We start from the raw sequence: 20,352 nt of genomic DNA, 5'->3' as shown, positions 1-20,352 counted from the left end.
CTGTGGATGTTGATTCAAGCAAGGAACTGAATGACCTTTGTCTTAATTTTGATTCGATGAATTGAATTGGGATGACCCCTGTTGATTGACCTAGCTTCTACCAGCTCATTCTACTCAGTTGGTTCGGCTATTGGAAGGTCGGAGATTTGCCAGAACTAATGTTATGCATGCAAGGGAACTACTTTTTAGTTGCATCGGGAGTTCTGACTCTAATGATTCGCTGTCCGAGACCAGTATCAGCTATGAATTGACTATGAATTGAATTCATCTATGGAAGATAAGAAGATACGGGAATAATGCACAATTTAGTTTGATTTTATTGGGACATGGCAGTCAACGTCTGTTCCCACCGTAACAGCATCTCTAGCTACTTAGAGACATAACGTGTCATCGTTTCACACCAAGGCTATGCAGCGAAAACGAGAAACAATTAACATTAGAAAAATTTGTCTCCCAAAAATGATCGCTAGATTCAGACCCAAAAGCAACGCAACAAGATGAAAATAACATGACAATATAAAATCAAAAAGCCTCAGAATGTAGATGCACTTTAACCCAATATAAAGACAGTGATAAAACAAGAGAAAGAAAAGGAACCCCAAATGAACCAGAAACCAGAAACTGAAGACGCTGTGAGATGATTAAGATTAAAACACGCTGATGTAGATTGAAGATTCTTGGTTAACCCAGCTAACCAGTTAACCAGAAGGCTGAGACGAAAGATCGAGATTGTTGTTGAAAAACAGGCGGGGGCATAGCAAGTAGGACTGATGACCAATTCATCCAAGCCCACTCGCATTGCTCCTTTCACTGCTGAATATAGTTGGAATAATTGTAAGGCGGATTGCCAAATTTGGCACTAGACTCAGAGCCAAAGGCGGTTGGGAGGCTCAGATTCGAGGTGTTGGCTTGTGTATAGGGAATTGTGCCCATAGGGGCTGCGGTAGTATCGTAGGAGTATGGCCGGTAATCTTGTGGTGCGGAAACCGGCATATTTGACATGGTGGTCAGGGGACGGCCTTGGGTCGGTAGTTGAGAGCCCATTCCAAGGGTGTAATTTTGTTGTTGCGAGCCTGTAGAAATCATCGTATTAGACAACCGGTGTTGGCTGGACTGTGTGGTGCTGGGGGAACCAACCTAGTGTATTCATATCGTAGGTCATATGTGCATTTTGGGAGTCTGTTGGTGACACGGAGCCTTCGAAAGATTGATGTTGCTCATATCCCGCCATGCCACCTGGGTGTCGGGGTACGGCATACTCCATTGGTCGTCTCATATATGGCATGCCTGGCTGATTTGTCTGCCCCGCGAATCGGTTGTGTACTCCGTATCCCGCATACGGGGAGGGATGGGTGGACGTATCAGATAGGCTGCTTGATCTGGTGATTGAGTAGTCGCTGCGTACAGTTCTATGTAAATCGGACATGGACGCGGACGCAGCAGGCCGGAAAATTTGACCTTGCCCAGTTGAGGACATATAAGTCCCTGCTGTCGAAGCAGAGCTGAGAGGCGAGACGAGATACTCGTCTTCATTTGGCCGGGGGAAACATTCGGTTCGCAGCGTCCTCAGAGACCCAAAATCTGGATTTGGGGCTGCGTATCCTGACGGAGATGCCACTGGCGTGACACCTGACGATTTGCCCCCAAAGGGCGTGCGGAGAACTTTTGTGGTATCGAAATCATCAGGAAGGGCCCGAGATTTAAGCATTCTCTCCCGGTCATTGGTAGTGAGACGCTTAAGCTTTGCTCGCCTGGTAGTACATCCACGTTAGACAGGAACGGAAGACTCGACCAGTGAACTCCCTACCTATTTTGGAACCAGACTTGGACTTGACGCGGCGTCAGCCCAGGAATTTCCTTTGACAGACGTTCTCTATGCGCAGCATCGGGATGTGCCTGGCGAGTGAACTCGCTCATCAAGAAGCGGGTTTGGTTGTGTGTTAGACTATGTTCGTGATCAGTAAAAAGGCTCTACACTTTGCCCGAGAGGTAAACCAGTCCCATACCGAAATCGCTTCATCTTCTTCTTTTCCATCGACGGTGATATGTTATTGTCGTCGCTTCCCATCATATCTTTATCATCGTCGGGACTAATCGTCGACTCCCGGTCATGGTCGTCCCCCGGATCATGCGAACCCGTAAAAGATGAAACACCGGTCTCTTCAGGGTGACCACCGTGCCCGACCAGGGGCTGAGTGGTGGCAAAGACCCGCTGGTTCAGACTAGGAATCTCCAACTTGACGCGTGGCAACATGTCCTGTTTCGCCGCTTCCAACCTGTGGTTGATCGTATCTCGCGATGAGACTTCTCTCCCAGAATACGACACCAAACCAGGCATGCTGACAGGTTGTGCTCCTGGATGAGTCAAGGCATTTTCAGCCTTATATCCAGCCGGTTGCATCTCAGCAAGACGATTGGGAACAGAAGCAGGAACTCCAGGCTCCTCTTTTCTCTGTACAGAGAAACGTGGTGAGATAGTCCGAGGCCCCAAGGAAAGCCTTTCACTATTTCGAGCCGAAGATAGATGAGATGAGACTGCAGACAGGGGTGAAGGAACTGGCGAAGATAAGGACGGCAACCAAAGACAAGGGCCGCCGACTGACATGGTAAGGGCCGAAGTTGTGTGTGGTTGCCCTTTCTTTACCCACGGAGATTTCGTGAAATCGCACCTTGAGTTAGGACTCTTTTGGAAGGAAAAAGAATCCCAGAAGTAAGGCGTCGAACTAAGCACAGCAATAGGAGAAAATCAAGCCCAAAGAGGAATTAATAACGGCGTACTTTCCCCGAGATGAGACGTCTGTGGGTCTGATCGAAGTATCGGGGCGCTTGCACACAAGAATCAGGGTTTCTTCTGCTATTAAACGGAATAAAGGGTGAAGCAGCGTGTTCCAGACTTCAGATGTTCTTGTGAAGAGGGGAAACAAGGCGCCAAATGAAATGTTGTCAGGTGAAGAATCGGTGTGTGTGTGTAGTCCAGAAGAGGAGAAAGAGAGGAAATGAAAACAAGGCCTAAACTAAACCACCTGTCAAGCGGGACAAGTTTCTAGCCTTCTTCTTTTTTTTTTTCTTTTTCCCTTAATTTTCTTTTCTCACGTTTTGATCTGAGATGTGTTTCCGTTTATTTCTGATGATCGTTACGCAGCTTGGTAGTTGCTGGAAGGTAACAGAGTAAAAGGAATATCCACCAGGTGAAAGTGTGGTACCTCAGTAGAACACAATGCCGTTAGACTAGGATCTACCGGAGATATCCCAGTGCAAGGAGGCAAATAATGTTAAAGGGATCAATAGCCAAGCGAGGCAAAAGAGCGGAGGAGGTGGAAATAGGTCGGGATATTAAACGGACGCCCGCAATACCCCCTCAGGGTCCACAAGTATAGTCACAGGTATGGACCGGGAAATTTCAGTATACAAAATACTCGATATGGTTCTGTTTCTTCACTTCGAGTAAATGGAGACAAAAAAAGGAAAAAGAAGTCAGACGTTTGAAGAGGGGAGGTTGGTTCACCGACGATCTTTTTAACGGTCGTAACGGTTAACTCAGATGTTCAAAAGCCAAATATGGAATATGAAAAACCAAGGAATTGACCGGACAAGCTATGGTGGGCAGGTTCAATCCAGCGATCACCCTCTTCTGGGAAAGGGGAGTGGGACTGAGGGGCGTAAGACTACAAAGACTACATATGCATCGTAGAAACGAAAGACCACAGATCATGGACTCAGTGCACGAGTCCACAGATCAGCACCCGATCTATTTACTGAATGAAGATCCCATACCGAAAGGTCCATAGCGTCTTTTATTAACCTCACTGGTAAAACACCAGGTTACAGATGGTATATAATGATACAGAGATTACGGATACACTAGTTGGTGTCGGTATCAACTAAAAGGATCGCCTTCGGAGAATATAAATCGAATCCCGCCCGATCCATTATCTCTACCTGGCGTAAAGGGTTCACTCTAGGGCGGCCCAGTACTCCGTATAGGTAGTTAGTCACCTTTTTAAGACCAGCAACACACGAGTAATATCACTCTGGAAGTTCGAACGAGTACGGGGTAAAGACAGGCGTGCACAGAGCACATGACTCCATCAGGCCACAATATGGCCACGGCCGAATCTTTGCCATGGAATACGCTTGGATCTGTGGCGAATAGCATGTCTACCTGAGCCGAAAGGCTTAGTGGGCACTTCCGTGCCAATTCAGCTCAGACAAGCTTGGACACTAAATGGATTTGAACAAAAGTATGGGTCCAGCGGGACCAGGATTCAGAGAGGCAGTGCCAGATTATAAGTTTTACAACAAGCTCTTCCATGCACGATGGATGTGGAATGGAGTTTGTCCACGGATCTCAGCTCGGATCTGTATGGACCGAGAGACCAGAAATGAAAAAAAGCCAGGTGTTGCTACTTGCATGAGCAGTGAGCCAACCGTTGCAGACGAAAAGGCACTAAACCCTTGCTCACCGGCCGGAACTTAGCAGGCCATGTGGGAAGGACCAGTCGGCTGTGTTAGTGGCGTGGTGGTATCCATAAGCGGCACTCTTAGCCGCCGGACCCTCGGGGCTATCGATCAAGAAGGATAACAGCCACTCAGCGGTCTGCCCGCCACATTCCATCGCGAATGGATGGCTCGGAAACATGCGAAGACTTGTCGAGACCGGTGGAGTTCCCAACCTTTCATTTTATTTTAAATATATCAGAAAACGAGAAAAAGAAAATAATAACATAATACGAATACCGAACCGAAAAGCAAAAACAAATGCATTGGATATACGGAGTAGAGAGCCTCATTGGCAAGAATATTGGGCCCTGAAACTTTTAACGGAGGCGTAACCAGGCGGGGCCCCCCGATACCAGTAATACTAGGATCCATTTTCCGGAACGATAGCCTTCGTAGAGCCTCTGCCCGAGTGAGAAATTCGATAGTTTCGTTTACTACGACGGCGATGCCCTCATCAGGTAAGGCCACCAAGCGGACCATGCGCCTTGTACCGATGAATGATGAGCCACTAGAATTTGGCAACGAGAATCAAAAAGGGAGGTTGACCATGGTTCGGTAGATGTCTCTTGTAACCCTCCCCCACCGGGAAGCCTTGTAAATCTCCACAATTGATATGAAACAAACCAGGTCGCAGGAATGTAAAATGAGTTGAAAGCCAGAGCAGAAGGAAGGAAATCGATATCATTGCAGAATGACTGTGGATCAGTAATTGACCAACGACCACTTGCAAGAAGAGTACAATTCGGGAATACCGAATGGTGGATACAGGTACAGTCCAAGTTTAATGGAGTTTCTTGAGTTTTTTCTTCTTTCTCTTTTTCAGCTCTTTCGGAGTCAGCCACATCATTTACTAACTGAGCCACGTATACAACAACTAGGCATACATAGGTAGATTTGACTAATGTACACAATACAAGTGGGACCGGATTGGATCGAGCATATGGTGTTGTTCCCCATAGAAAATCCGTCGAACGTGGAGCAAAAGCAAAATGAGAAAGGAATGGAATGGGTCCCGGAGGAGAAAACTCGGAGCCGTTAACTACGATCCCGAATCACAATGCATAGATTTTGGCCCCTACGGCCGAAACTCCGACGATCTCTACGTAGTCTTCAACCTATGCCGTTGAAATGAGGTCAATCTTCGACTACGAATACAAAATGAAAAAAAAGCAAGAAATGAAAGAGAAAAAAAAGAACAAGAAAAAAAAAAAAACCGAGGAAGCGGCAAATTGTGGTTTAGGATTTGCTCAGGGCCTCAGACAACGCCCCTTCTAATCTCTCACATCTCTCCCTAATGGTCCAATTGTGGCTTCTGGAACGTGCTGTGCGGGGGAAAAATAAAGAGAGATCGAGACATCACGATCGAGACATTGACAAAAGGACAACTTTAATTTCCCATGGCCCTTTTCATTTCGTTTAATCAAGCATGGATTCTAGATTCTAGGCACGTCAAGACTAAATAACTACTAGTACTACATTGTATAATGTATGAATAATAGAATACATACCATGAATATTGTAACTCGCTTCGATTCTTTACAGGTGACGCAAGCCGATCTCTTGGCTGAGCAATGGCAGTGAAATTTCCGGCAAAATGGGCCGAGGCCCTGCATGGAATGCATTGGTGTATAACCTTCCAATATGGCCTATGACCTATCAGCGGGCAGTATTTGGGGAGGAATGAGAGTGCGATTACAAGTTTCTGTAGAACTAGGCATAGGTAGATAAGATCAATTAGAATCTAACGGCATTTACGAGCACGGATGGAGACTGTGGGATTTCAAAATAGAGAATTGAAAATTATGAAAATCAAATAAACCAAGTATCCATGGTTCAATTGTCTGACATATTCCTCGATTGAGAAGAACTTGCGAATCTGTTTTTTCCCCCTACACTTGTCACTTAAGCACGCTACTCTTAGCGAGAATGAGACATCGTTATAATCATTCAATACCTGCACAAGCGTTGAGCTTCGTCTCCACGGCCCCGTCGACGCTACACAAGATACGGAGTGAACAAGGAAGAAGATACGGAATAGTCCTCGGAAATACTAAACCGGACGTAACTATGGATCTTACCGAGGTATGAAAGCATGGACCATTGTCTTGGAACTAGCTGATATACACTTCCGGGAATGTCCCACATAGAACTATATGGTATTCAACGTTGGACGGGTGCCTGATGCATTGAACCCCAGAAGATCAATGCGTAGTCTTATTTTTCTTTTTCTTTTCTTTTTCTTCTGGAAAACGTTAGAAAAAAAAAGTAGTACTTGCATTGCCACGAACTGCTAAAAACAAATCAAGTCCACGGACGCGAAGGATCAGTCTAAAAGGGGGCCAAAACAACGGCATAGAGTCCACTTCTGCAACCAAATGGATTTATGTTATCTTCTTACCTCGTGGTCTCCTTGTTTTTGTTTTTTTATTTTATTTATTTTGACTAACTATGGGGGGAGGGGGGATTTTCTTAATCCTTCATGTTAGCTCTGTTCTTCGAATCCTCTAACACCGAAGCCAATCAAGTTTACCCCTAGTACTCCGTACGGCCCCTAGGCTTGTGATCGGAAGAAAAAAAAAGTGTAAGTGAAACATGGCTGCGACAGTTCCCCTCAATCTAATGCCACTGGTGATAATTAAGAGAGGGTCGAAGAACATTCTGGATAATTAATATCCGTCGTATTGGGGAATATGTTGCATTTTGGTTCCCAGTATATTACTTTTATTTTTTGAACTACTGCAGGAACGTCCGTTGTGATTATTCTTATTATTCCAACCCATTTATTTGTATTAAAGTTGCCGATCAATTCAAGAATCTTGGTCTCCACGTCGGTAGCTAAACAAAAATGTGATTTGAGATTCCGCCCTGGTCCGCCGTGTGCTCCATCGATACCGTGCCTTCGGGTGTGAAGATTCATCGCTTCTGCTAGCGGCCGTAAAGTCCACTGAGCCTAAGCCCGCTTCCCGTTAGGTCCCCGGAGAAGTCGGACTCGGATCGAAAGAAGCCACCGTGCCGCGATGGGCCATTAAGTGCTTGTGCGTGCGGTTTGATCGGCATCTTGCCCGATCTGGTCAGCGATGGAGAGTGTGAGGAATATTGAAGCATGTCCCATCCCTGAGATGAAGCCCCTGAAAGGGCCCTGGAAAAGGGGAGCGGAAAAATGGACCAAAATCACAGGGTCAAAGGATCTGGCTACCCAGGATGACCCGAGATGAAAATCGATAGTCGTATTCGGGAAAATCTTGCTGGTCCTTCACTGGCGGCAAGCGGAGATGTCACAGACCATGCAGGTGCACGGATGTGCTAATTTCTTTCCCAGGTGGTTTGCATTGGTGCTGTGATGTAGATGCATGAAATTCTGCAAGCTGCCAGGACAATTTGGGTGTGATTGCTCGCGACATTACCGCGTCAGACAAAACCAGCCCATTGGAGGATTAACTCCGAAGGAAAGGAGGTCAAAGCCATCGAGTATCTCCAACATGTATCTTCAAGAAGCCCCATTCCGGCATTAGGTGGCAGGGCCCTCTTTCGAGGCACTAGAGGCGGCAAGGGCCTCGTTCCCGACGGCGCTCGGATTTTGTGTTTCTTCACGGGTGACGTCTTTGTTTTCGTCTTGCATCTCTTGGTCATCTGTGGCCTGAGGGACATCCTGGATGTGTGAGTCATGACCACTCTCCGAATGCTCGGCAGCAGTGGTATCTTTGTTCTCGACAGAATCTTGGACCTCAGGTCCATTGGCCCCGGCTGATTGTGCGATTTCAACAGTATCCTTAGATTCACCAGACTCTTGGGCATCGGCAGGTACGTCTTGAGCTCCATCTAGGGACTGAGGAAAATCCTTTGGGTCGCCAGTGTGGTGCTCGGCATTCTCTTCATTCGTTGTAGGGGTTTCGAACAAAATTTGTAGGTTGTCATCTACAATTTTATCAAACGCAGCGAATTTTCCTTTTGCAGACAGGCGCAAGATCCGCCAGGACTTGCTGGCTTTGGCGCCCTCAGCGATCGCCTTATCATCGTCGGTCATCGCCATGTCGATATCCATTTCATCGTCCATGATACCCTTCATGAAAGAGTCTGCGGAAGGCACGTTGTAGCGGTCAGATTCCTTGAGTCGTTCTATATTGGCCAGGGCTTCGCTATCGGAGAGGAATTTCAGATCAAGAGAACCCATCGGAGAGGGACGAATGCGTTTGTTTGCATAAGTCTTCGCGGCATTCTCGCGGAAAGTCGTGTATTCTGCCGAAGAGATGGATGGCCGTTCAATCAATGGACAACCTTCAGCTTTCCACCGTGCCCAGTTTTTGTCCCGAGACAGGACTGTGTCCACCATGCGATAGTAGAACTTGCCACCAGGCCCTTGCTGCAGATAATCCTCGATATTCCTTCTGATATTGATTGCCCACTTTGTGTCTTCCTCGTTTAGAGTAAAGCCGTAGAGTACGGATTTGTTTGTGGTATTCGTTAGGCGTGTTTTGGCCTTCGGGGTGAGAGAAAGCACAAAGTCGAGGAGAATAAGAGCTTGGACAAGAACGTGTCGGCGGAAAGCAGTATCACTAATCTCAAGATCGAACAAATCCCGACTGGTCAGATATTTCGGATTAAAGCTGGTGGCAACCTCTGTGCCATCTTCGATACGCTTGCGTTTTGACGACTTGCGGGCATCTTCTGAAGCGCGGGAAGCGCTGTGATTTTCCATTTCGGTGTTGATGTTTTTGAATGCGGATAAAGTCGCTTCAAGACCGGCTTTGAAAGATGCAAAACGTTCTGAATCGAACATCTTGCTTGGTGCTGAAAAAAAGGCCTGGAGGCCCCAGAAGAGTGGATAAAGTGCATCGAGGTCGACGTCTTCCGATTTTTTCCCATCGCCCGTCGAGACGACAACCCTGGGTAGCTTTGCTGTCTGCTCAGAGGGAGTTCCCAGCTGATCCGCATCTGGCTCTCCAGGTGTCGCGATTTCAGCGCCTCCACTCACTGTTGGATCTTGCACCTTGTTTTCGCCTGACTCTTTTGCGATCTCGTCGAAAGTGGTGACATTTTCGGAGTGGAATTCGCCACGAAGGTTGACGGAGCTTTTGTCGCCAAGTGGGAAGCTCTGGAAGAGGTAGATAAATACCCGGCCGCAGAATACTGTGTCCTCTGCACGCGAAAGTCGGCGAAGAAGCTCGTTGCAGGATCGTAGGATAACCAAGCTTTTTTGCTTGAAGTGTTTCTTGTGGGAGAGTCAGCTTGATGATAGGCCGAGAGTACAAAAGGCGAATCAAACCTTGGTATTCCTTTCCCTTCGAGACTCCAGGTAATCAAAGACCTTGCGACAGCCGTCGATAGTTTGACTGTCCAAAAGTTCTTCAATGAGCCAGAAGATGAGGCCGGGTTCGCATTGTTCTGATAGGCGTTAGAGCTACTCCATATGAGCTATAAACCGAAAACTGACCGTTATCGGAGAAGATCGAGACGATGTCAAGGAGGTTCCAGATCTGAATGAATGCAGGGTCGTTGATGGAGGTCGAGGCCTGTGATCAAATAGTTAGCATTGCTTTCAAAAACCTGGACCTTGAACAAGTCATACCAAGACGCGATAGAACTTCTCACGAAACGCGATTTCGACAGCCGCAAGCCTAGTCTGCTGGCTTAAGTGTTTAGTAGCCTCGTGATGATCCGCCGGAAGTTGCCAAATCGATTCGCCGAGGTGTGTCTCAGACAGAGGAGGCTCGATATCTTCGTCGGGTTTGACCTGCGTAGCGCGATCCAGGAGGTTGTCGACCTGCTCTCTGTAGATCTGGACGCCGGCAACATCCTCATTCGCCATCTTAAAGGACTTAATTGAGCTCAGTTTGAGCCTCCTGTTAAGATGAAGCAAATAAATCGAAGGTTGGAGGAATGAAAGAGAGGGGGAAAGCCAGAGGGAGTGATCGAAGAAAGCGGCTCGGCGGCAACAAAAGCCAAGACTTTTGGAAAAAGCTCCCCCAGCTTCAACTTCACTTCCGACTGCGCCAATCCAACCCCACGTTCCCAACAACCAAATTATCAGGTTACGGGAATGACTACTGCGATGGCGCAGAGTCTCGAGTCCAGACCTACTGTCGTTGACTTTCGCGATGACAGCCCGTGGGTGCAATTAGCCAAGGCCCACTGGTTGGATGTGAAGGTCCGCAAGGCCAAACCTGATGTGATCAAGAAGCAATTATGGGATCCTCTGGAAGCAGAGTCTTTCAACAATCGTTCCTTGTTGATATTGGAGAATTTGAATATTCTCGAGAAGTAAGATAACTATATACTGTCGTCATTTCCACTGGGCTAACTGATCCAGGTTCCTCTGGCCAACCTACACCGAAGATGCTTCGAATCACCATGTACTATTGGTCGCATTGATTGTCAGTGTCAAGCATCGTGAACATTTGCCCATATGGGACATCTTCTCCGATCGCGCCGATGACTTCTCCCATCTCTTCCACCGCATCCTCTCCATGAGCATCGATCACTCCCTCCCGACGCGCTCCCGACTTTCCATCATCTCTTTCATCATTAGCGCTTTCCAGTCCCTCGAGAATGTATTGATTCGGAAAGAGTGTGCGCCCCTAGTCTCAATTTCGGTCTGGCATAACCTGGCTAGCGATGAGACGAGAGATCGCATCATCGCTAAGGCCCCGTCTCTGAAGAAGGCATGGAAAGCCTCTGGGAAGCGATACGAGGCTGGCGACGAGGCTGCAAAAGCGAAGATGCGCTTTGAGCGTTCATGGCTATACACAATGCTCTTGGACTTCATTCAGAAGCTCAATGCACCTGAAAAGGCCGAGGACCTGCTGTATTGCGAGCGATTCCTTGAGCTGTTGGTTGACCTCGAAAGCCAGCTTCCCACTAGACGCTATGTGAACACATTATTGAAAGATCTCAATCTTCTATCGGTTATTCGTCTGTCGCAGATTTACCGTGATCCCGAAAACGCTCTCCTCCGCGACTTCCACAGCCTCCTCAAGCATTTTGTTGAATTTGCGATTGATGATTACACCGGTGAGGCTCTCACCCCACAGGGAGTCTACGATCTACACTGCCAAGGATTGGCTCAGTTGCAGAGAACCTCGATGAAGCTTTTCAAGGACAAATTGATGATCCTTGCACTGTCTAATCTGGGTTCAATCGAGCAGCGATCAGATCTAGAGGGACAATTATCTTCACTAGACGATTCAGAGCTCCAGACGCTCAGCTCTGCCTTGGGATTCCGCACGACTTATCCAAAGTCGGCCAACATCACTCCAGACCGCCAGTTTTACCTGGAAGTCCTGACATCATTCTACGAGCGCAAGGTCCCCTTCCAAGAAACAGTTGAGAAGCTGAGTCCGCTCCCGACGGAAGAAAACCTGTATGATCCGGCTTTGCTCAGAAATGAGACATATGACGGATCAAGGCCTCTCGCTATTCCAAAATTGAACCTTCAATACTTGAGCCTTGGGGACTTCCTTTGGCGCTCGTTCCTTCTGTATCGCTCAGAAGCTTTCTTCCAAATCCGCAAGGATATGGAGTCCATTGTCAAGCGCATGCAGCCAAAGGCAGCTCGTGACGGAAGCCTAGCCTTTGAGGGATTTTCTCGGATGGCGATTCCAATCTCGAAGCCGGCTATCATTGATGTGGCACCACCCAAGGTCGGTGCGTCAAATCCGGCTTTCGTGCGGGCCGAGATTGCCATAGAGGTAGGAAGGCTCACTGATAATGTGAGGAAAGAATGGGATTCACTTCGACCCGATGATGTGGTCTATCTGATGGCAGTCCAAGGGCAGGGCGCAGAGGCGCCTCGAATGACCCATCTTCGAACTGCCGAGATTGTACAGGTTCTCGACGAGGAACGCCGGGCATTGCGCCAATTCCCTGGTCAGACTAATGGACACTTGCCCAAAGGTCGGCTGCGCAGGTTGATTGTCAACTTGGACGCGGCTGCATTCAAGGCTGATAAGGACCTACAGAGCAAGGGCAAGCCGGATATTTACCCCCTAATCAACATAGTTGCGCGACGAAAGGGCAGAGAGAACAATTTCAAGTCCATTCTCCAGACCATGCAAAAGCTCATTGTCTCGGATATGGCGCTTCCTTCGTGGCTTCAAGACATTTTCCTTGGCTACGGAGACCCTGCCGGTGCGCGATACACACAATTGCCCAACCGACTCCAGACTGTTGATTTCCGTGATACTTTTTTGGACTGGTCTCACCTGATTGAGAGTATTCCAGGCATCGAACCCTCAGGAGCTGAGAATTCCAGCTTCGGCCCGCCATATGTTCTTGAATATGTCAACCAAGAGCCGGCAGCAGAACCACCTGCGCCTAAAAAGCGACGCCGGGAGCAACCCCAGGAAGAGCTGGTATCTACCACTGTGCGCGTTTCCACATATAAGCCACCAAACCGCGGCCCATATCCCGTTGATGTCCCCAAGTTGAATAAAGTACGATTCACTCCTGCTCAGGTAGAAGCAATCGCATCTGGCACACAGCCTGGACTCACTGTCATTGTGGGACCTCCTGGCACTGGAAAAACAGATGTCACCACACAAATCATCAACAATATCTACCACAACTTCCCCAATGAAAGGACATTGCTTATTGCGCACAGCAACCAAGCGCTCAACCAACTATTCCAAAAAATCATCGCCCTTGACATCGACAAGCGCCACCTCTTGCGTCTGGGTCATGGCGAGGAAGAATTAGATACCGATTCTAACTACAGCAAGCATGGACGAGTGGAATCCTTCCTTGAAAATCGCAACGAATATCTCGCTGAAGTCATGCGCTTGGCTGCATCTCTTGGGATTGAGGGCGCACACGGGAATTCATGCGAGACAGCAGGCTACTTCAACACAGTCTATGTCCAACCGACCTGGGCCAAATTCTGGGATCAAGCAAACTCTGAAGGAGTATCAAATGAAGAGATTGTCGAATCGTTCCCATTCCACTCATACTTCTCAACTGCTCCACAGCCGCTCTTCAATGCTGAAGCCACGAAGGAGTCTATCATCGACACTGCTGCGGGCTGCCAACGCCACATTGCTAAGCTATTCTCTGAACTGGAAGACATCCGACCATTCGAAATTTTGCGACAACCTCGTGACAAGGCAAACTACCTTCTTTTGAAGGAAGCTAGAATTGTGGCAATGACCTCCACCCATGCCGCGATGCGCCGACAAGAAATTGCCGACCTAGGCTTCCACTACGACAACGTGGTCATGGAAGAAGCCGCCCAGATTACCGAAGTCGAAAGCTTCATCCCCAACGCCCTGCAAAACATGAAGAACGGCGAGCTTCCCCTCAAGCGTGTCGTTCTCTGTGGTGATCACTACCAGAACTCGCCCGTTATCCAAAATATGGCTTTCCGCCAGTACGCCAATTTCGAGCAGAGTCTCTTCTTGCGACTGGCGCGACTTGGTGTTCCCGTTATCGACCTAGACAAGCAAGGACGCGCAAGATCAAGCATTGCAGAGCTCTTCCGCTGGAGGTATAAGGAACTTGGTGATCTTCCAGTCGTTGAAACTGCCCCAGAGTACCAGAAAGCCAATGCCGGTTTCCAGTTCGATTACCAGTTTATAAATGTTCCGGATTACCAGGGATCCGGAGAGCGCGAGCCCACCCCCCACTTCATTCAGAATCTGGGTGAGGCCGAGTACGCAGTCGCCCTGTATCAATACATGCGACTGCTAGGCTACCCTGCCTCCAAGATCTCCATCTTAGCCACGTATGCTGGACAAACGGCTCTGATTCGAGATGTCTTGAGCCATCGCTGCGGCAAGAACCCCATGTTTGGAATGCCCAAGATCGTGACGACGGTCGATCGTTACCAGGGAGAGCAGAATGATTGTGAGTTTGATACCCCAACATATTCTTTTCATTGGAGGTGAGAAATACTGACACCAAACAGACGTAATTCTTTCCCTCACTCGTACCCGTAGCGTCGGGTATCTCCGTGACGTCCGCCGTCTGACGGTAGCGCTCTCCCGAGCCCGACTGGGTCTCTATATTCTCGGCCGCCGCGAAGTCTTCGAGTCCTGCTACGAGCTCAAGCCCGCCTTCGACCTCCTCCTGCAGCGTCCAGACAAGCTGATGCTTGCGCCTGGCGAGATGTTCCCGTCTTCACGGGATGCTAGCGCTGCCGTGGACGGCACGCCTATGGAAAGCGTTGAGCATCTCGGCCAGTATGTCTTTGAGATGACGCAGGCTAAAGTCAAGGCCATGGGTGATGGCGATATCACGATTGAAGATGCAGCTCCCGCTGAGGAGGATGGTCTTTTGGATGAAGACGAGGACGAGCTTATGGGTGCAGATGACGACGAGGAAATTGTATGACCTAACTAGCTAGATAATTGCGTAAATTTTTTATCTAGCTCTCAGATACAAAAGAGTTGCTGATACGGGAATTGCACCTTTTTCTGACTTCTCCAAGTACCGGATCTAATTAACGCCGTGTGAAAATTAACTCGACTTGTGCTGTGGTCTTTTCCCCCTTGCAAACTTTCTAGACTTTAGTCTGACTTACCGTCAGGCCATCAGACGCCCCCTTCCCTAACTATACGGTATTATTTACTCTAAAACGCTCACTTTGCCTACAGCAATTACTCATAATCTATATGGTTATGTTTCAATTTGGAAGAGTTGGGCCATCCTAGCATAATACAACGTGAGTAAATACTCCTGTACAAGTGTGGCAAAAGACAATAACCGGCTCCTTAATACATGGATTCCTCCGAGGTCTGCATTGTTTGTAGACCGTGTCATTGCCCCTTAGTCCTTGATTTTGTTCATCTCTTCCACAATGTTTTGAGGATCCTTCCAAGCCAGAGTTACGTATCTAGAGAGGATTAGTATTTTTAAAAATAAAGAAAGGTGATTAGCGAATTCTCACTTTGTATGACTTCCGCGGGCGACGACGTGTCCATTAGGGTTAGTGAACTCAATTGAAGTAAAGGCCAATGTCTTGCCAACTGCGCATGGTTAGTTGGGTTCGAAATCGACTCTACAAAGAAGCAAAAGACAGAGCTTCTTTGGTGATTCTGAAACATACACTTGTCACATTTCACCTCCTGATAACCAAAGTCAGTATCCACGCGTGGTTAATTGGATGAGAGAAAGACATACTGCCAAGATTCGGTCACCAACTTTACCTCCTGAATTCAGATAAGTCACTAGTGATTTGCCTCCAATTAGAAAATGAAGCTCCTCTCAAGTTGCTGTCCCATAGACTCACCGTTCAAATCGGTTGACACGCCTGTCGAGAACAGGCCCCGGGATGCCACGGCCAGAGAGCCACCAAGATCCACTAAGAGAAAATGAAGTCAGGAACCGGATCAGTGGTGCACTTAGTAGGACTACTTTACCCATGCTAGCGATAGTGCCTCCGTGGAGGATGTTCAGACGGTTCTATATGATAAGTATAGAGGTCAACAATTCCATAGGAATACTCGAAAATAACTCGTGTAACTGGCGTTGTGCGAGTAGACATACTGTGTGCTCCTTCTGAATATCCAACTCAAAGTTGACTAGGCCAGGTCTGGCGGCTGTAACACGGAGCTATACTGACAGTCAGTGATATGTTCAAAGAACGTACCCAAGATACATCTGGACACGCTTACGTTGTTTAGAAGACTTCAAAGAAACCATCAAATTGAATCGTCAGTTTCTGAAGGGCATTTCAACAATAAACGCCAGTAAAGATGCATTTCATACCGAGGTTCCAGACCCGAGGTAGCTCGGAACGACTCCCACACCTAGAGGTTGCGAAATACGTCAGCGAATTGGATTGACTAACAGATATATATTCACTTACAGAGCGTACAAACTTGAGAGAGGCCATTCTCGCAATTAATTAAAGGTTTGAAGTTGCAATGTCGTCGGATACCAAGTCCTGTCTTGCTATCGGGGAGGAATCTCGGAGTTGCGCTTTGTGGCCGCTTCGGCCACCGTACGGGCGTCATCTCAATCATTCAATCATTTCATTCAAGTTCACTTCCGGTTGAACTCAAGAAGTCGGAGTTTCTCAGCTCAATATGGCGAGCGCGACATCTCGTCCTCTTGAATATCTAGAAGGTCTTCCCGGGACGACCTTTTACAAGTTATACCAGCAGCCATCTACTGCGCTTGCGATCTTTCGTCGCATGCTACCTGATCTGGGTATGTTGAGCTCATCCATCTAGAAATTGTCCCACTAACAGTCACAATAGCAAAATGCTTTGTCATGGCCTTACTGTATTTGAAAGATCCTCTTCCAACCGCAGATTTGGAAGTCTGGGTTAGCGCAGACAGCAAAAAGTGAGCCATTCGTCTTATCGCATCACTGGATGCCCGACTGACTGCTTGATACAAGGGAACGTGATAATGCGATTTCGATATTAGGTCGACTACATATTCTCTCTACCACACTCACCGGGGAAAACGTGCGAGCCTACATGCTCACCAACCCGTTCGCAGCTTCGCTTCGACAAGCGCTGATGGGCGCTGAGGATTCACAGTCATTCGGTGTATTCTCCCAAGCTCCTGGACACGCCCAGACTTCCGTCGCCGAATTGGACGAATATGCCAGACGCCAGTGGGAGGGTGTGATGGGATACATGGTTGGAACAAGTGCTTTCAGTGGACAGCGTGACGCGGTCAATCTGAGCAAGGGCGTCAAGCAGCTTCTCCAGGCAGGGCACCTGGTTGAGGTCAGAGGAAATCGTGTCGATATCACAAAAGACGGATTCGGATTCGTTCTCCAAGATGTGAACACCCAGGTCTGGCATATCTTGATCCTCTATGTCGAAAGCGCAGAGGCCATCGGCATGGATAGCGTTGAAGTCCTCTCGTTCTTGTTTCTTCTCAGCAGTCTGGAACTCGGACAGTCCTACGACAAAAGCCATATGACGCCCAATCAACTCCGCACTCTCACCGACCTCACCGACTTCGGTATTGTCTATCAAGATGACGCCGAGGCCACACGCTTTTACCCAACCCGTCTTGCAACAACTCTCACTTCCGACTCCAGCGCTCTAGGCAACCCTGTCACGGGCTCCCTCACCGGCCCAGTAGGCCAGAGCACTGGCTCGGGCTCAGGTTTCATCATCATCGAAACCAACTATCGACTTTATGCATACACATCATCACCTCTACAAATATCCCTCATCTCCCTCTTTACAAACCTGAAATACCGGTTCCCAAATCTTGTCACAGGAAAAATCACAAGACAGTCCGTTCGAAGAGCCATCGAAATGGGCATCACGGCAGACCAAATAATCTCGTACCTTCTGTCGCATGCCCACCCCCAGCTGCGAAAGCACAGCGCCGCCCAACCCAGTACCAAGGGGGTTCCAGCATCTGTCCTTCCGCCCACCGTAACAGATCAGATCCGACTGTGGCAACTGGAGCGTGATCGTCTCCGCGCCACGGCTGGGTTTTTGTTCAAGGATTTCACCAGCTTGGCCGAATACCAGGCTCCTTGTCAGTATGCCGCGGAGATCGGTGTGCTGGTTTGGAAGTCGGATCGGAAGCGCATGTTCTTTGTCACCCGACATGAACAAGTTGCGATGTTCTTGCGGAATCAAAAAGGAGGTGGGCGTTGATGCTGCTAGCCCAGGCGAAAGCGTTGATTATGAACCTGGAAGACAGGTGGGCAACACAAGGTGTTTTTGGGACTATTTACGACATAACGAACTCACAGCTAGTTCTCTTTTGACATAGCTGTTATAAAAACTGTACAATAAAAGGGTATTATGAACCTAGGCCGATAAAGCCTCTCTTACAATTATAATAGTATGCGCACTGAGCTAACTTATGAATTACAACCCAACCTTCCGTTTATAAGTAGCCCACTCCCCACCTAGCCCCATCTTTCGATAAGTAATATAAGTATCCCCGGCCACATCATGCGGTAGAATAACTCTAACATCCGAAACCCTCGCCTCAGCAGAAACCATCGGTACCAGCAAATCCTCTGGCATAGGAAGTAGACACCCAGTTGGCAAATTAAGACCCACATCACCAGCATAAAAATCCCCCTCTTCAAGACCAATAACCTCCTCCAAAACCCTAGCCAACAGAGGACCGTTCCATACTCCCTCTCGATGAGGCGCCGCTCTCAGCGCCCTAACAGCTTGTCTACGAATCCGCGGAACACGGCACTTCAGCGCTGTGTAATATACAGGCGGGATATATCCGGTTTCAACGGTAAACCCGTCCCCGCCACAGTCTGGCGCCTGAAGGAGGTCATTCATGGAGGCGGACTTTTCTAGGATCTCAAGGAGGGATGACTCTAGGATGCAGTCCATGTCGGATAAGCTTTTGAAGTCTTTGAAGATGTTTTGGAGGTCGGCGGATTGAGTGGTTATTTTTGAGAGGTCTGCTTCGCGGAAATTGGTTGCTGTCCAGCTTTTCCACAAATCGAGGAATCCGGACATTATTGCTATGAAGTTTTCTGTGTACGAGTCAAAGATTATTTCTTCCTTTGATGATTCTGAGAGGCACACTGAGGCCATTATTGTGCCCATTTCGTGGTATACTCGTAAGAGGAGATAGCCGAATTTGTCTCGGCCGGGTGTCTTGTCGGTTTCCAGACGGGCGAGAGTGGCAGTGTATGCTTTTTTCCAAAGAGCGAGGTCTGCTAAGATGCGGATCTGGGTGTTGACCATTTCTTCGTTGCTTCGTGAGCGGTGTTCGTGGTGAAATGCTTCCAGACAGTGGATTCTGTTCAGGTGGTCGTCCAGACTGCGTCGGGCTTCTAGGAGCGACGCGAATATGTATGGGAGAGTAGCTCGCGGATGTTGCGCCACAAAACATATATTTGAAGGTATGTGACCAAACATGGCGGATTGAGTGCCTAATCGGGCGTAGGCATCGACTAGGGCGTTGTAGGCAAAGTCTTCGTCGGGAAGCAGAGCTTTAGGAGTCATTGGAGATCGACGTGCTGGGTGGGAAAGATCGGCGAGGAGTTTCATGCCAAATCGAAGATGTGCACTGCCCATATGATACTGGCCTCGCAAATATTCCAATGTGACAAAGAGCATGCATGTAATCAGGGCGACTCGAAGAGAATGACTAGTCTGGATTGTATTGGTGCGTAGATACTGAATGGCTCTATTATACTGTTGCAAAGTAAAACGCTCACCATCGAACTTGTTCAACGCAGCTGCAGCTTTTGAATTATAGCGCTGCTCAGATCGATGGGCAGACGAGAGGGCAATGACTGCGTGGCGGACGGCGGGTTCCTGTGCACTAGCCTGGAAGATCAAAATTTCCCAAAAGTCCGACTGAAACAGACCAGCGAACTTCTTTGCGGTTCGTTTGATCAGCCAGTCGAAGCAAACTTGTTCCTCGGCGTTGAGGCAGCCGGAGGGGACCGGAGTGCAGTAAACGGAGAGAGCCCGATTACTTTGCGGTGGCGCATAGGGAGTTCCACCACCGCCCCAGATGCCGTAACCATCGCAGATTCGACTTGTTGAAACACAACGTCGACAAGCTGGTCGCCCCTCATCACATTTAACGCGACGTATCCTTTTGTCTTGTTAGAGGGACAGAGGGACTCTAGACGCGGGTCGGCAATACTTACTTGCAGGTTTTGCATCCTGATTTGACCTTCCTTTTACGGATTGGGGTTAATTTTACCATGGCAGCAGAATATATTGAATAACATCGAGATCATTGAGATAAATGAGAAGACGGAGGTTAAAGAGATGCGTATAACTATCGGACTTAATTGTTTAAGTGCGGATCGAGTTGATTGGCCCAGTCGCATTTTACTCGCTTTGATTGGTCGAATCTCACCAAAGGTACCCATTTCATCACGTTAATTGGCTGTTTTCCTCTATATCCATCCGAAAATGGCATCAAAAGTTTAACTCCTAACGGACTTAG

General features: G+C 48.2%; 6 protein-coding genes across 6 annotated transcripts; 2 read left to right on the top strand and 4 right to left on the bottom strand.

Annotated features, from left to right (window-relative positions):
- Positions 1-807: 807 nt before the first annotated feature.
- On the bottom strand, positions 808-2,605 carry N7529_008071 (homeobox domain-containing protein; the record flags this gene model as incomplete). Its single annotated transcript, XM_057243598.1, has 4 exons — positions 808-1,073; positions 1,138-1,751; positions 1,808-1,945; positions 2,007-2,605. The coding sequence occupies 4 exons, from the start codon at positions 2,603-2,605 to the stop codon at positions 808-810; spliced, it is 1,617 nt and encodes a 538-aa protein (XP_057095136.1).
- A 5,403-nt stretch (positions 2,606-8,008) lies between these two features.
- On the bottom strand, positions 8,009-10,306 carry N7529_008070 (THO complex subunit THO1/HPR1; the record flags this gene model as incomplete). The annotated part of the gene is made up of 4 exons (XM_057243597.1): positions 8,009-9,709; positions 9,764-9,882; positions 9,932-10,010; positions 10,067-10,306. 4 exons carry the CDS (start codon positions 10,304-10,306, stop codon positions 8,009-8,011), a joined length of 2,139 nt encoding a protein of 712 aa, XP_057095135.1.
- A 231-nt stretch (positions 10,307-10,537) lies between these two features.
- N7529_008069 (RNA helicase aquarius) lies at positions 10,538-14,820 on the top strand (the record flags this gene model as incomplete). Its single annotated transcript, XM_057243596.1, has 3 exons — positions 10,538-10,758; positions 10,808-14,334; positions 14,396-14,820. The coding sequence occupies 3 exons, from the start codon at positions 10,538-10,540 to the stop codon at positions 14,818-14,820; spliced, it is 4,173 nt and encodes a 1,390-aa protein (XP_057095134.1).
- Positions 14,821-15,255: 435 nt separating this feature from the next.
- Positions 15,256-16,324, bottom strand: N7529_008068 (PaaI family thioesterase; the record flags this gene model as incomplete). Its single annotated transcript, XM_057243595.1, has 10 exons — positions 15,256-15,322; positions 15,377-15,455; positions 15,536-15,554; positions 15,610-15,638; positions 15,719-15,790; positions 15,849-15,891; positions 15,976-16,041; positions 16,104-16,116; positions 16,198-16,238; positions 16,298-16,324. 10 exons carry the CDS (start codon positions 16,322-16,324, stop codon positions 15,256-15,258), a joined length of 456 nt encoding a protein of 151 aa, XP_057095133.1.
- Positions 16,325-16,517: 193 nt separating this feature from the next.
- Positions 16,518-18,065, top strand: N7529_008067 (TFIIH/NER complex subunit TFB2; the record flags this gene model as incomplete). Its single annotated transcript, XM_057243594.1, has 3 exons — positions 16,518-16,641; positions 16,692-16,779; positions 16,835-18,065. 3 exons carry the CDS (start codon positions 16,518-16,520, stop codon positions 18,063-18,065), a joined length of 1,443 nt encoding a protein of 480 aa, XP_057095132.1.
- Positions 18,066-18,281: 216 nt separating this feature from the next.
- Positions 18,282-20,106, bottom strand: N7529_008066 (Zn(II)2Cys6 transcription factor domain-containing protein; the record flags this gene model as incomplete). Its single annotated transcript, XM_057243593.1, has 2 exons — positions 18,282-19,992; positions 20,048-20,106. 2 exons carry the CDS (start codon positions 20,104-20,106, stop codon positions 18,282-18,284), a joined length of 1,770 nt encoding a protein of 589 aa, XP_057095131.1.
- Positions 20,107-20,352: the final 246 nt, after the last annotated feature.

Source organism: Penicillium soppii (genome assembly GCF_028829465.1).
Source record: "Penicillium soppii strain IBT 18220 chromosome Unknown utg000006l, whole genome shotgun sequence".
NCBI lineage: Eukaryota > Fungi > Ascomycota > Eurotiomycetes > Eurotiales > Aspergillaceae > Penicillium > Penicillium soppii.
This window is presented reverse-complemented; position numbering and strand designations above follow the sequence as displayed.